Source organism: Suricata suricatta, chromosome 5 (assembly GCF_006229205.1).
Source record: "Suricata suricatta isolate VVHF042 chromosome 5, meerkat_22Aug2017_6uvM2_HiC, whole genome shotgun sequence".
NCBI lineage: Eukaryota > Metazoa > Chordata > Mammalia > Carnivora > Herpestidae > Suricata > Suricata suricatta.
The window spans coordinates 146,526,563-146,540,290 of record NC_043704.1 but is presented as its reverse complement, the minus strand read 5'-3'; the positions used below and the strand labels follow the sequence as shown (position 1 = coordinate 146,540,290).

At 42.6% G+C, this 13,728-nt stretch overlaps 1 protein-coding gene across 14 annotated transcripts in view; it reads left to right on the top strand.

Moving 5' to 3' along the window:
- Positions 1-13,728, top strand: part of ARPP21 (cAMP regulated phosphoprotein 21) — a 152,991-nt gene that overhangs the window by 55,387 nt on the left and 83,876 nt on the right. For 9 of the 14 annotated variants that reach the window (XM_029940461.1, XM_029940459.1, XM_029940466.1 and 6 more), the window contains 2 exons: positions 8,916-9,024; positions 10,926-11,027. In XM_029940461.1, coding sequence (XP_029796321.1) covers positions 8,916-9,024; positions 10,926-11,027 — 211 coding nt within the window. The remainder of the gene's footprint in view (positions 1-8,915; positions 9,025-10,925; positions 11,028-13,728) is intronic. The other 5 variants (XM_029940468.1, XM_029940467.1, XM_029940464.1 and 2 more) reach the window with 1 other exon arrangement.

Here is a 13,728-nt window from a genome sequence, read left to right as displayed (position 1 = left end):
GCCTGTTTGTTCCAGAAGAGATAATGACCTGGGTTAGCTATTCAGTAAATCACAAAAGTCATACACTTATTCTATGTGTTATTAAAGCTTCTCTTTGGTGAAAGGCTTTAAGGTGGGAGTCATCGACTTCTGGCCCTTGAGCATTCCACTTCCTGCAGGGGATGCAGGATGTTCATACCAAAACAGACTACCTTAAACCCCAAGCTTTCCCTCCCACGTGTGTTCTGTTTCCTTTCCTTTGGTTGGGCGTGTGAGTGCCACAGTCAGTGAACTGAGCCGTATCCTAACACTGTTGCTTGCTGAATGATCCTCTGAAGAAGATCAGGTATCAATGTATTGAAGTGCCTCTTGGAAATCTGTGAGTGGTGGGTTGGTATCCTCTTACTTGGACATGGCAGATTTACTCTGCGCTTTCTGTAGGACTAGAAATCATCTGACTAAACGCCAAAGATCAGACACCTAGCTCAGAATCACATCGCTGTTAGGAAAGCCATGATGCTTTATTTACTGAACACACAGCCTAGTCCTTTCATCAATACTCAGGCTCAAAGTAAGACTTACTTGTTAACATTGGTCAAACTCCCTATCATTGCTGTCAAATATTTGTATTTTCTCATGTTATTATTCTCAAATACCTCAGAGACCGTATCCTGTAGATGAGATGGGTAAGTCTCAGAGATACTGTGGGAGAGAAAAGAATTTTGTTGTGTTCTTTTCCCCACTAGAAATGATGTGTGGCCTTTTGAGTGCTGCATGGATAACTGGCCACTCAGTTTTAGAAATGAAACGTGCATGCTCCTTCTGTAATATTAGAATCTTTAATATAACTTTTTTAAAGAGCTTTTCCATGGAGTCATTTTTTTAGATAAATCAGTGCTTGTTTATTTAGCTTACAACATTCGAGGTAGATAAAGCGAGACCATTTTACAGGAGCAAAAACTGAGATTGGTGTCTTGATTGTACTTAGTCAGTACACAGAAGACCCAAGACTGAAGTCGGCTATGCCTGCCTCTCCTCTCAGCCATGACCCTCCTCCTAAGGTCAGGGAACCAAAAACTATCATGAACAGAATCAATACTCTGAAATGGCAACGAGCAAGAAGAAAACCAAACCCTACCCCCTTGGTTTCTTTACAAAGTCCTAATTTGCATTTAATTATGTTTAAAGTTGAGCAGAGAACTCAGTGCAACCATGGTAACACTAAGGTGGATGTTAAAACCATAATGCCAACCAAACCCCAGAGCCACGGAACACCCTGGGTTAAAACTCGCCCCGGCATATGCAGCAGTAAGACAAACCCCAGCTCCGGGTTCTGAGACGTGGCCGGGTGAAAAGTAGGTCTCAGGTGCTCAGTGTCCTGCTTTGAACAAAAGAAGTATAGGCTGTAGAAGATGTCTGTCTTCTGTTTGTTGTTTATCGGAGGAAACAAGGCAATTGTGATCAGGACCGTGTGTGTGTGTGTGTGTGTGTGTGTGTGTGTGTGTGTGTGTGATCTGCATCGTACAGACTGGGGCGGTTGGAGAAGGGTTCACTAAACACGTATGCGGTACATACAGTGTTATCTCAAATGTGCAATAGGTTTGGAGGGAGCAGTCTTATCGGGAGCTGGTTGCTTCCACCTGCGGTGTTGCTGTAGGCAGCAGAATTAGACCTGGTTCTGGAGCTCTCACCCTTTCTGGCATCTAGATCCATTGTAAGGGCTGGCAGAACTTAGCACTGGTGCCTTGGGGAAAGTTTGGGGTCGTCCCTGAGGATGAGATGTATAACCAGCAGCAGGTCTTCTAGGTGTAGTTCTTGTCCCTTGTGGATCTTAGCATTTCTGAGTGTGGAGAGGTCATTAGCATATTATCATGGCTTTAGGAAAGTTAGAATGCCATATGGTAGAAAGAGAATTGTAGTTTATTGGTTGAAGGTGTTTGGTTTCCATTGAACCGCACACTTAAATGCTAGATTGTCACTATCAGTACCAATCTTCAAGCAATTAATTGGAATCTACCCGGAGGAGCGGTTGCATACCTAATACACATTACCCACCGCTGGACTCCTTTCAACCTCCCAGCCTTTCTAGATCCCGCAGCATGTTCAGGGGACCACGGCACTCACTTCCCACCCTCCTGCCCTTTCAACCAGGAAAATGAAAAAAACCTAGCATTTCTTTACACATGCAAAGAATATTTAGTCATTCTATGTCAGTTAAAGCACACTGATCACTCTGGACCTTCTCAGCAAGGAAAATACTATATTTGCATATAAGCTTAAATGGAATGTTTTTGTACACAGCATTGTAAGCAAAAGGCCTTTCATGCCAAGAAACAATAATCACATTCAGCAGTTTGCAAAGAAAACATTACTTTCAGACAATTGTTACCGCTTCATTTGGAACTCATGAATCAAACCATTATTTGAGTATTAGAGTGCTGATTGGATTTACCCTCATTAAAATTAACACTAATGTAAATGTTGGCTCAATATTCATTGGTGTGCCTTTAGATTTGGACTACCAGAAAGACATGAACAATGGTAATCATAGCTTATAACATCTATTGAGTGATTTGCTGGTGCCTGGCCTCGGGCCTCACCCTCCCAAACACTTTACCTTCCGCTCTTACAAGGAAACAAACCACACTTCTGTCTTAGGGATGTTAAGTACAGTAAAACCTTGGCTTGTGAGTAACTTGTTCTGTGAGTGTTTCACAAGATGGGCGAATATTTCTAATAAATTTCACCTGATAAATGAGCGAAGTCTTGCAATAAGAGTGGTATGTGATGCTGAATGTCACGTGATCGCCACTGAGCCAATGGTTCATGAAATTCGCGTTGTTTCCAGAAGGAAGTATGCTCGCAAACCAAGGTTTTACTGTAATTTGCAGAAATCCCACTCTCAGTAAGCAGCAGACCTGAAAAGACGTGACCACGCGTGTTTTTAAAAAGCCAAACTTTTGATAGCCGTGCTTATCAGCACTTATGTGCAAATTGTTTAAAACTTGGTTTAATTATTGAAACTATTGTTCTGTTAAACTTTGTGTGCTAGTTCACGTCCATTTGATATAAAGTTATTGGATTAGTCATACGCTTTGTGTTTTTGGGGAACTGGAGCTTTGCTCATTGTTTAATGCTACTACCTTTTAATGTTCATGTCATATTGACATGGAAGGATGGAGAACTTAAAGGAAGAAAGGTTCACTGATAATCTAGTGCTTTTTAAAACAAATTTCATTTGTGGAACTCTGCAATTTATAGGTACACCTGCAGAAATATGCTTGTTTTGTTAAGCTGAGTATATTCATTTTACGTGTATGCCTCCTCGGTACTGTTGCTGATTCCATGGACCATGTTGTTCAGAAGTAACCAAATTCACAAACAGAGAAGACAGCATTCTAGGTCTTAATGCATATGAGTGCTTTCTCCTTTTCCAATTTCATAATTTCTCCTTTTTTAACTCGTCCCTCATATTTTTTTTCTCTAACATTATTATCTGGAATCTCCATTTAGGGAAACAAAAGGTCTTCAGATTGAACACGATCACTTAGTTGTTACTATTAGAGTATGATTAGTAAATGCAAGTGTCAGGGGTGCCTGGGTGGCTCAGTTGGTTAAGAGTCCGACTTCGGCTCAGGTCATGATCTCACGGTTAGTGGGTTTGAGCCCTGCGCTGGGCTCTATGCTGACAGCTCAGAGCATAGAGCCTGCTTAGGATTATGTGTCTTCCTCTCAATCTGTGCCTCCCCCATTCATGCTCTGTTTCTCTCTGTGTCAATAATAAATAAACATCAAAAAAAATTAAAAGAATCTTTAAAAAAAGGTAAATGCAAGTTTCTCTGCATATAGATCAATAAGGACATAGCATTAAAAAAGGGCGATTGTTGACAAAATGAAGCAACTAAATAACCACTTTAGATTATAAAATGATGCAGAGCATGAAAGAAAATATTCAAAAGATGAGACTATTTTAATTGTCCACAATCCAGTGATTATATACAAATCACTTGTAGGTTGTTGGTTTGGTTTCCTATCTTTCTAAACCAATAGCTTTTATTATTTTGTTGTTATAAAATGCTATTTATTATAATGAATAACCACAAATACATAAAAGATTAGCAGTGAGTTGCCCATTACGCCACCATCCGGAGAAAACTACTGCTGTCCTTACTCTTAGTAAATGTTACAGTTTCAACATCAATGTGACTGCGGTGTATACTTTAATATGTTAGCCTATGTTAGTCTATGTTAGCCAATGGCCTTGGATGTCATCTTATAAAGCTGTATGTTACATATGGAGACACATTAAGCTACTTCATCAGGCCGCCATGGTTTCCACTGTTTTGCTGTCTTGACCAATGAAGTTGTGTACTCATTTGTTGCTGTTTTCTTTAGATTCATTCTTAGAAATGGAATCACTTTGTCAAAGTGGATTGACACTCTCAAGGCTCTTAATGCACATAGCCCGATTCCCAGGGTGTTGGCACCAAAAGCATAGATGCCTCAGAGACCGTTGTTGACATGGAGTATTCTGCTCAGTTTCATTGTGACTCACGAATAGCCTGTGTGAGAGAGCCCAGGTGTTTCTCATGTTGGCTTCCAGTCCCTGTTTGTACGTACAGTACAGCCAGGGCAGAGAAGAATAAAATGAATTTGTCCAATGTACAGAAAATTGAGTACGTGAGTTTGAAAGATGCTAGAAAGATGTTAGAAGCCAGATGTTTAGCGATGCTTATGTGGGGTTCGCAAGGTGTGCTCTCATCAAAGAGAGATTAGAGTGGTATACAATGACTGAATGGCAGTGGAAATTGTGAAACAGTTGAAGAAGGACATAGCCCTTTATTTTTTAAATAAAAGACATCAGCTATATTTTAATTGAAGGCTTAAAAGTTTTGAGGGAAAGTGCTTCTTAAACTCCTCTAATATGTTCGACTCAAAATATTTTTGATAGGTGTCCTATACCATCAAAATATTTCATCCCTGTTGTGCGCAGAAACCTTTCTTTGTTAAGATACTTATGCATGTTGGTGACCGTCTTTCAGTTATTCGATTTGAAATTCAAAGGCTCTGTCTGAGCTTGTCCATGTTTAGTAGAATTGAATTCTTCATCTATGTGTGTACAGAGCAGAGGAGGGATTAAGCTTAACTATTTGCAAGACATGTAATAATCTTCATCTCAAGAATCAAACGGTGAAAAATTTCTAGATCAAAAAAGATTTTTTAAAATAATAATGAGGGCTCACCTAGTTTAAGTTTCAGGGGGGAACAAAAGCCTAAAATTGTAATCGATGGACGAGAAGACAGAATTTGAATATCTTACTCGGTGTTTCACTCAGCCACACTGCCTCTCAGTTGAGGAGTTGTGTCTAATAAGAAACAATGGGGACTTAATTGTAAGCGTTCAGAGTTTCCATTGGCGATACCGGGACACTGACTGGAAATGCCAGCACGGTCCACCACACATGAGCAACGAGATCCGTGGTTGATACCTACTATGAACTGCACCTTAAGAAGAAACTATCTTTCATCAAGAAGAATCATGAAATTCCTTTTCTTTGCTTTTTGATGATTATCTAGAGGACACTAGCATAGTGGGGAGGGGACGTAGGAAGAACAAGTAGGCATGTGTTATGCATGACTGTGAGACCTGCAGTAAACTCTGGCCACCATGAATTTGCGCAATACCATGACATTTTGCAGCTGTGAGGAGTTTGTTTTTGCGGTGCATCCTCATATTGATACACTAAAAGTTATCCATTCCCGTTTTACCCAAAGAGCCATCATATCTTACTTCAGTTCCATTCATTTTATGGCTAAGAAATAACATTGCTATGATGTTAAATTAGTGGTAAAAAGGATTTTTAAAAGGTCTAATATAATGGTGCATTACCGGTAATTTGTAGTTTAATCACATGCGGGACCTCAGATATATGCTTTAGACTGCCTGAGTTTAAACTGCAAATTGCCCTTTAGCTCTAGAGTAATAGATAATTCTCGATAAAATCAACCTGGAACAATCTTCCTAGGTTTGGTTTTTTTTTTTTCATTTTGCACAAACTTCAAATGGTGACCTTATAATCACTCAATATATTTTTAGAAAATTACAAAGGGACGAATAATTGGGACTAGTAGGTTCTCAAGTTTGAAAAAAAATAAACAAGATACTCTTTGAAAAGCTATTATGAAGAATGCACTTTGCATAATATACATTAGAGTGAGAAATATTCTTGCTCTAAGTCACATTTGCATTATTGATTAAAGCGAGGTCCTCTGGCTGTTCTTTTCTTTCGAGGTGGATGTATGTTTCCTAAACACGTGCTGCTATGAAAACCAAATTGACCAGCACCATGAAAACATGCAAATGAAATTTCAAAACTAATGCTTGAACACCTCTTCTAACTATAATGACACTTTAAACGAGAAGTTTCAAAACCAGAAAAGCGAAGATTTTCATTTCCACCTCTCTCCAAAATAACCTCGAAGTAACATAACTTTTTTAATCAACTTGAACCAAAGCATAAATTTGATTTTTAAAGATCTTCCTCATGTTCTCAATTTGAATGTATGCTCCTGCTAACCAAACTCTCTCTTGTTCTCTTTTATAATTTAAAAATGTATGACTGCATATCTTATTCAGTGACTCTTTGATCTGTCCCTGAAATACAGTGACTCATATATAGCTCTATTAAATTTTCATTCATTCACACATCGATTAGTTTAGTTGTCCAGCCAGATGCTTCCTGTATTCCAGGCACCGTTCCAGACACCAAGAATTACGTATTTGAAAAACACGGCACCGACCCGGCACCCCCATTCTCACCCTGGTTAGTATGCTGAAATCTCAACATGCTTTTCTTCTTAAAGAAGAACTTTGTCTAAAGCAAATTCACCTACTGCTCATGACGTGAAAAGTTCACCTTCCCAGACCGTTTTATATCTAAATGAACAGTTACGTTTTCTTAGCATCAAATACAAGAAATGGGTCTGTAAAAGCAGCAAGCACACATCTCATCTACTAGAAATCACCAGGCAACAGAGCCTAGGAATACAAGGAGAGACTTTCTTAGCATTGATACAGTCGACACTTGCATTTAAGTTGATGTCCAATTTCCCTTGCTACAGAAAAAAAACCAATGTAACATCTAAGTGTTGGCTGGCAATTTTAGGGTGCTTCAAAAAAATTCCTGGAGAACTGTAGCCGTTTTCAGTGGCCTGCTGGTATTCAGGCTAACATCGTAAGACTTTCAATGGAATAAGAAGTGTGCTGTGACTGTGCTACACTGAGCCACATTTAATTTCTCCACTGCAAATGGCCTTTTCCCTGTAAAGTGCAAGTTTACTTTGTTCTCTTCACGTTCTGGTTTTAAAATGTCATATTTGCACTTCCAGATTGCTTGTTGTATTATATTTTACATTTTAATTTTGGTGGAAAACATTTACATTGATCTTTTGGATGATGTGACGCAGGGTTTCTGTTCTTCATTGTGAGGTTTGAGGGCCCAGTGTGTGCAGTATAAGCAGAGGGACCGAACCACATCACGTTTCCTCATGGATGTGAATAGTCTGTTTGATGCCTGGGGCTTGCTGGGAAAATCTATAAACCTGGAGTTGAAAGGATCACCGAGGGATGGTTTCTTTATCTATGAAAGAAGCATAAAATATTTGCTCCTTCTTCCTCAGAGTTGTACCATAAAGATTGAAAAAGACAATGCTAACACTTTGCAAAAATTACACATAGTTCTGGAAGCTATAACTGGTATTATCCTGATTTTCTGGCAGCGTCTGCTCACCAATACTAGTGTGACTTATGCACATGTTTAAGAAAAGGACACATCCCATCAAGATTTGAACTCTACACTTAAAAGACCCCTTTGTTTCCAACATGCCATTTGCTTATTTTGGCGCTGGAAGGGAAACTACGTGATTCCCTTAATTACCGGTCAGCCATATTAAACAATAGACACCGGGAAATGGCTTCCCAGTAACCGAATGCATAATGAACCCAGTAGAGATAGAAGACCCACTGAGCTTCAGAAGTAATACATCAGACCCGACAGAGGTACTTTAATGAGACGCATCAGTTACAACTTCTTCTAAACCTGGGACAAACATTTTAGTGCTTCCTCTGGGGATGAAGCCATGCCCTAGCCATTCACTGAGTTCTGTGGCGTGCAGTGACGAGTGTGGGAAATTAACAAGAACAGGGGAGCCATTTCCAGTAATAATACAAAATGATTAAGACGACCTAAAAAAAATCAATTGACTAATCAATAGCGTGTAACTGCTTGGAGCATTTCCCCCATGCTAATCAGCCATTAAGCTGTTTAAACTAAATATGCCCAGTTTCTTCAACTACTGAACTGATTTACAAGCCATGGTCAAGGATGTCAGAGCCTACTGCAGCCAGATTCCAGAGCATTTGTCACTGAGAAAGATGAACATAATTTATAGGTCATCGGCTCTCCCTCTAGATTCTGATGACTTTTGAAAGGGGCGATATGACAGGACCCGCCCTCCTGTCTGCAGACATTGGGGAATTAATGTGGTTGGTCTGCCCAAGTTCCAAGTTCTCAACGTCTGTATTTGCTCGAAACTATGGCTGGGAACTTGACTGAATTCAGGAGTGATGGAGGTCAAAATAACGAAAGAACACATCTATACACTCTATATGTTCGGGTCTTAAAAATGTTTTCTTAACTTCAGCCATGGTGAGAAGCATGCAGCAAACAAGACTTCGAATTTGAAGGCACAAACGGTGTCCTGACAAGACTTGTGAGGTGACCTGTTATCCCCACTTGTATAATGCCAGCTATTCTAGTGTCCAAACCATGTGTAGCTTCTTTTTTACGTTGAATGGGGGAAAAAGCAACACTAAGAAAATGACTTGAAACAGGGGGGCAGAACTTTTTTATTGATATGTTTTACTTTGCTGGCAGACCAGAGCAAAGGTTTTGTGAACATTTAAAAGATGAAAAAGGTGAAGAATCCCAGAAGCGGTTTATCTTGAAGCGAGATAACTCTAGTATTGATAAAGAAGACAATCAGGTTGGTTCTCAAGTTTGAGAGTGGCTGACATTGTTGTTTTTGAAGGTGGGCTGACTTATGTTCTTGTCCTGTTGTCCCCTCCCCCTCCCCTCGCTCTCCTGCCCCCACCCGCCTCCCCACCCCTGCCTCTGATACCACTGCCCTCTCTCTCTAACCTTCTTGCCTCCCTCACTCTCCCTTTGGCCTTCAGTGGGTAGCCAAGAACACCTGTCCTGATTGCTTCCGCAATGGCTCTGTGTCCCGGGCTGCATGGGTGGTGCTTGGCGCAGTTCCTGCTGCATGTGTTTGGTGGTGGGGGGCAGGGTTGGGATGCCACTGGCCCCAGCTGTCGGGGAAAGCTTTGTCATCGCATTTCCAGATGTGTGTGTAACTCTGGTAGTACTTCCGCTCCTACAGCTTTGTCCTTCAGTTGTGCACATATGAGCTGGATTCTCAATACGGACCGATGACCAACTGGTGTAGCTGTAAAGAACAAACCTTGTTATGGTGAGGACAGGTGGATTTTGCAACTCTCCTAGCATAAGCCTTCACAGAAAGGAATCGAGTTCATGTTTCAGTCTCCCTCCACCCCTTCTCCTTCCCACGTTTTACGTCCATGTAAACTGTCTGCTTGTTTTGCATGAACTGTAGTAGAACATTCTCCTTTTGTGTATTTTGCTTGTGACCGAACATTACGTTGTCCTAGAGTAGCCTTATCCATGGTACTTCAGCAAGGGTAGAGAGACTTTGCCAAATCTCTTCTCCAGGTGGGGGCTGGTGGGGGGAAGGTGGGATCCAGGGTGATTAGAAAGGTAACCAAGTGAATGGCAAAATAAAGCTAAAACAATAACATGAACAGGAGAGAGTTATGTAATGCCATTACAGTTATACACCGTGTCTCTGACAATCAAAATAGATTGTTTGAAAATAGACTTTGCTTTAGAATTCTTAAAGGTAAGACAATATGCATCTCACTCAAGTTATTATTTTAATTACTCTCAGTGAGTCACCGTAAGGCAGTGAGTGTGTCTCTGACGCACTTTAAAAAGTTCATCATTCGTATCTCGTCTCTTCCTACCCCACCGCCACCACCATCAAGCTGCAGGCAGCTCCGTTGACTCTGAGACATGTGTCTGTGTCACGTACTTAGTGGGTGTTTGTTGAATGGCTGGGTGAGCGTGGTCAGTGCAGAGCATTTTGTGAGGAAGGCCAGAATGAGGCGGAGGGAAGTCGAGGCACAGGCAGGGATGCAGATCCAGGGCCGAAGAAGAACAGTCCTCATGCTGGGTTCTTTGGATGGTGACTTTAGACTCCTTGGTGTTGACCCCAACCAATAATCAGGCTTTTCGTGAGTCTCTACTTTCTAGGCCAAACACAGGGCGCAGGATCGGTCACCGAGTGAAGAATAAAACACGAATTAGAACACGGAGACATTATGTCCCAGGTTTTCCTTCTGCCCGTTACTTTCTTTGTTCCCTTGTTCTGTGTCTCCACTATCCAACTGTTCAGAACCCCTTCTCCCCTTAGCCACCTTGAACTAGCCACTTCCTCAACATTCTGCCTTCGTCCGAAGAGTCCGAAGCACACAGGCTAGTTAGCAAAGGAGACAGAGTCCCTCACTGGGGCCTGCGTCATAGCTGAACCGGCTAGACACCTGACTCCCATCCAGGTGCTTTTGTTCTGGAAACAGCTGTTCTCTCTGCATCGGTGGGGAAGCAAGCAGGAGTGGCAGACACCTGCCGCCCCATATCAGGTGCACACCCCCCACACCGGCATGGCCTCCTTAGGGACCCGAGGGAATGACACTCTTCATGCTCCATTTGTTTAAGTGAACATTTATCATTCTCAGCTGACAGTTGCTTAACTGCAGATTTCCACTGGCTCAACTTGGATAACCGAACTGATTTCTTTTTTCTGTTCAGCAAAACAGAGTGCATCCATTTAGAGATGACAGACGAAGTAAATCAATTGAAGAGAGAGAAGAGGAATATCAGAGAGTGAGGGAGAGAATATTTGCACACGAAGTGAGTAGCTGCTTTAATTGACTCTTTAGTGTCTGGGGACAGCGAGCTGGCAGGACTCACTGGGGAAGCCGAGCCAGGGACACGGCGGACTGCAGCAGACCAGAGGTGTTTCTGGAAGAGGACCTGGTTCAGGGAAGTGATGGCACCGTGGCCAAGGGTTGCGTGTGTTCCAAGGCTATGACCGAAGCAGGGACAGAGACGTGATTTTGGTCAGTAAAATGGATCCTGAGTACAAAGCTAAGTTGCCAGATATACTGTTTTTAATTTTTTTAAATATTTATTCATTTCTTGAGAGAGAGAGACAGACAAAGTGTGAGAGAGATAGGTGCAGAGAGAGAGGGAGATGTAGAATCTGAAGCAGGCTCCAGGCTCTGAGCTGTCAGCACAGAGCCTGATGCAGGGCTCGAACTCACGAACCGCGAGATCATGACCTGAGCCCAAGTCAGACGCTGAGCTTAGAGCCACCCTGGCGCCCCGTGAACTTGCTAGATTTGAAGAAAGGCCTTCACATCTGTATTAGTTCTGTTGTCTTTTTGAATACCAATGTTGTGCAGAGGAAAGACATACAAAAGAGAAAGAAGATTCTGTTAATCACCTACATAAACACAGAATTTTCTGCATTCTTAACAAGCACAGGCATTGTCTCTTATCAAAGTTAAATGATAATACTCTTCTGCCCCCTTAATTTCAGATCAAACCAGATCTGTGAGCAGTTTGTCAAGGGAATAATCATAAAGTGATTTCCTTTGTTCAAATCCCAGCAAAGAAAATGTGGTTGGGATTTCTCTCTCCTTTGACCCACGGCGGCCAAAATAAGATGCAACGAAATTAAATGGGAATGAAAAAGTGGTTTTTACGCAGCTGGATTGAAATGCAAGAATGTGAAAGGGGCAAAGTGCCATAGGCTATGGCCTGTCCATTCCACGAAATAATTCGGCAGCCGCCAGAGATGTCACGGGCTCTTCCCTTAGCAGAAGTAGAGGCGTGAGCTGTTTTGGGTGGTTCCTCCATGGCCCTGCTGCATTGGGTGGGCCATCCTTCCTCCTGGTGCGCTTTGCTTCGGAGGCCGTCACCAAGCCAGGGGGGAGACTGAGGCTCCACTGCTTCACATGGAGGAGGCCTTCTGCCCGTGGAGGTTGCGGGCCCAAGCCAGTGTCCCCGGTCCTCCAGCTCAAGCTGGCTCCTTCAGTTCAAAACTGCAGAGGAGACGCCAACTCAACCAACAGCACCTTTCTTTCCTGTGTATACAGGTGCATCTATCTCTTCTTGCTTCTCGCTGCCTGTCTTGGGAAGCAATAAAATAAATGGAAGCATAATGATTGAGTAACTTGGCTCAGAGCTCTGGAGTTAGCAGAGTGGGAGACAGGGAGACAGAGGTGGCTGTAGGAGGACACTGTCCACGTGCGCTCTAGAATATGCTGCAGATGTCTGGGCTGCTTAGACTTTTCTTACAGTCAGAGTTATTGGTGCAAAGTTATTGGCCCGTGGTGGGCTTTTAATCCTGGGTCCTAATTCGAAGTTTTGAGAGGCTCTGTGATAGTCACGGTGTCCCGGTGGCCTGGAAGGCAGATGTGTTCTCTGATGAGCTTCACGGAGAGTGATGTGTCTGAAGGCTAGTTTATTTGTTCTTCTCTTTCTTTCTTCCTCTATCCCCGTTCTTCCCTCCCTCTTCCTGACACACACACACACACACACACACACACACACACACTCTCTTCCCTCTGACTCTCATGCTGACAAGGCTTAAGACTTATGAATGAGTTGTGTTGAAAAGCAAATCCTTATCACCCAGAGAATTTACACACATTATGATATTTCTTCAAAGTACATTGGCAGAAATTCAAGGGCCAGGTGGTCAGAGAGGTATCCCCGTTGCCTGCCTGTGGGGAGGGTGATTCCTGCGCTGCTCCCAAGAAAGAGAGAGGTCATCACAGGTGGGAGGTGGGGCCGTGACTCCCTGTACACCTTGCATTTCCCGACAGCCCTGTCAAGGCACCAAGGAGCCCGGCTCTCAGGTCACAGGTTGGAGGCAAACGTTGGTGTTCTAAGCCTCTATGGCTAACTGCTGAATTAACGTATTTTTTGAAAGTCAAAGGAGACTGAAGCGTGGGAAAGCTTAGGTCCCAAGCTCTTGCCACAGCCTTTCCAATTCATGATGTCACTCGGCAGCCTTCTTCAAAATGCTGTGGTCTCCTCCCTCGCAGGTGGAGAGGTGTGAACTCCCATGATAGGCTTTCTGGTGGCCAACAGTTCTGGCTTTACCAATTCAAGTGGGGCCCCTGCCCCGTGCCCCGTGCCCACTTCTGGCATGACTTTTCCACCTGATCTCCTGAGCTGGGTTTATTTTTCACTGGTATCCTATACCCAGAGGATACTCCTAGAAAGCCTTCAGAGATTAAAGAAAGCCCCTGACGTAATCCACAATATATAAGGTCTCTGAGCATAGGTACATTTTTGTAAGGCAAAGACCTGATTGTTTATAAGTTTTCATGACCTTTAAAAGGCCAGGAGTCACTCTCCCAGGGGAAGAAATGATGCCCGATGCCTTTCTTACTAGACCTGTAGTAAGAGAGAAACAATACAGTCATAATGCTGGTGTTCCCTGGGTTTTAGCTATTGATTGCTACTCAACAAAGTATCCCCGGATTTGACGGCTGAGGACAAACAAACAAAATACTTTTTCCCTCACAAGTTCTGTGGG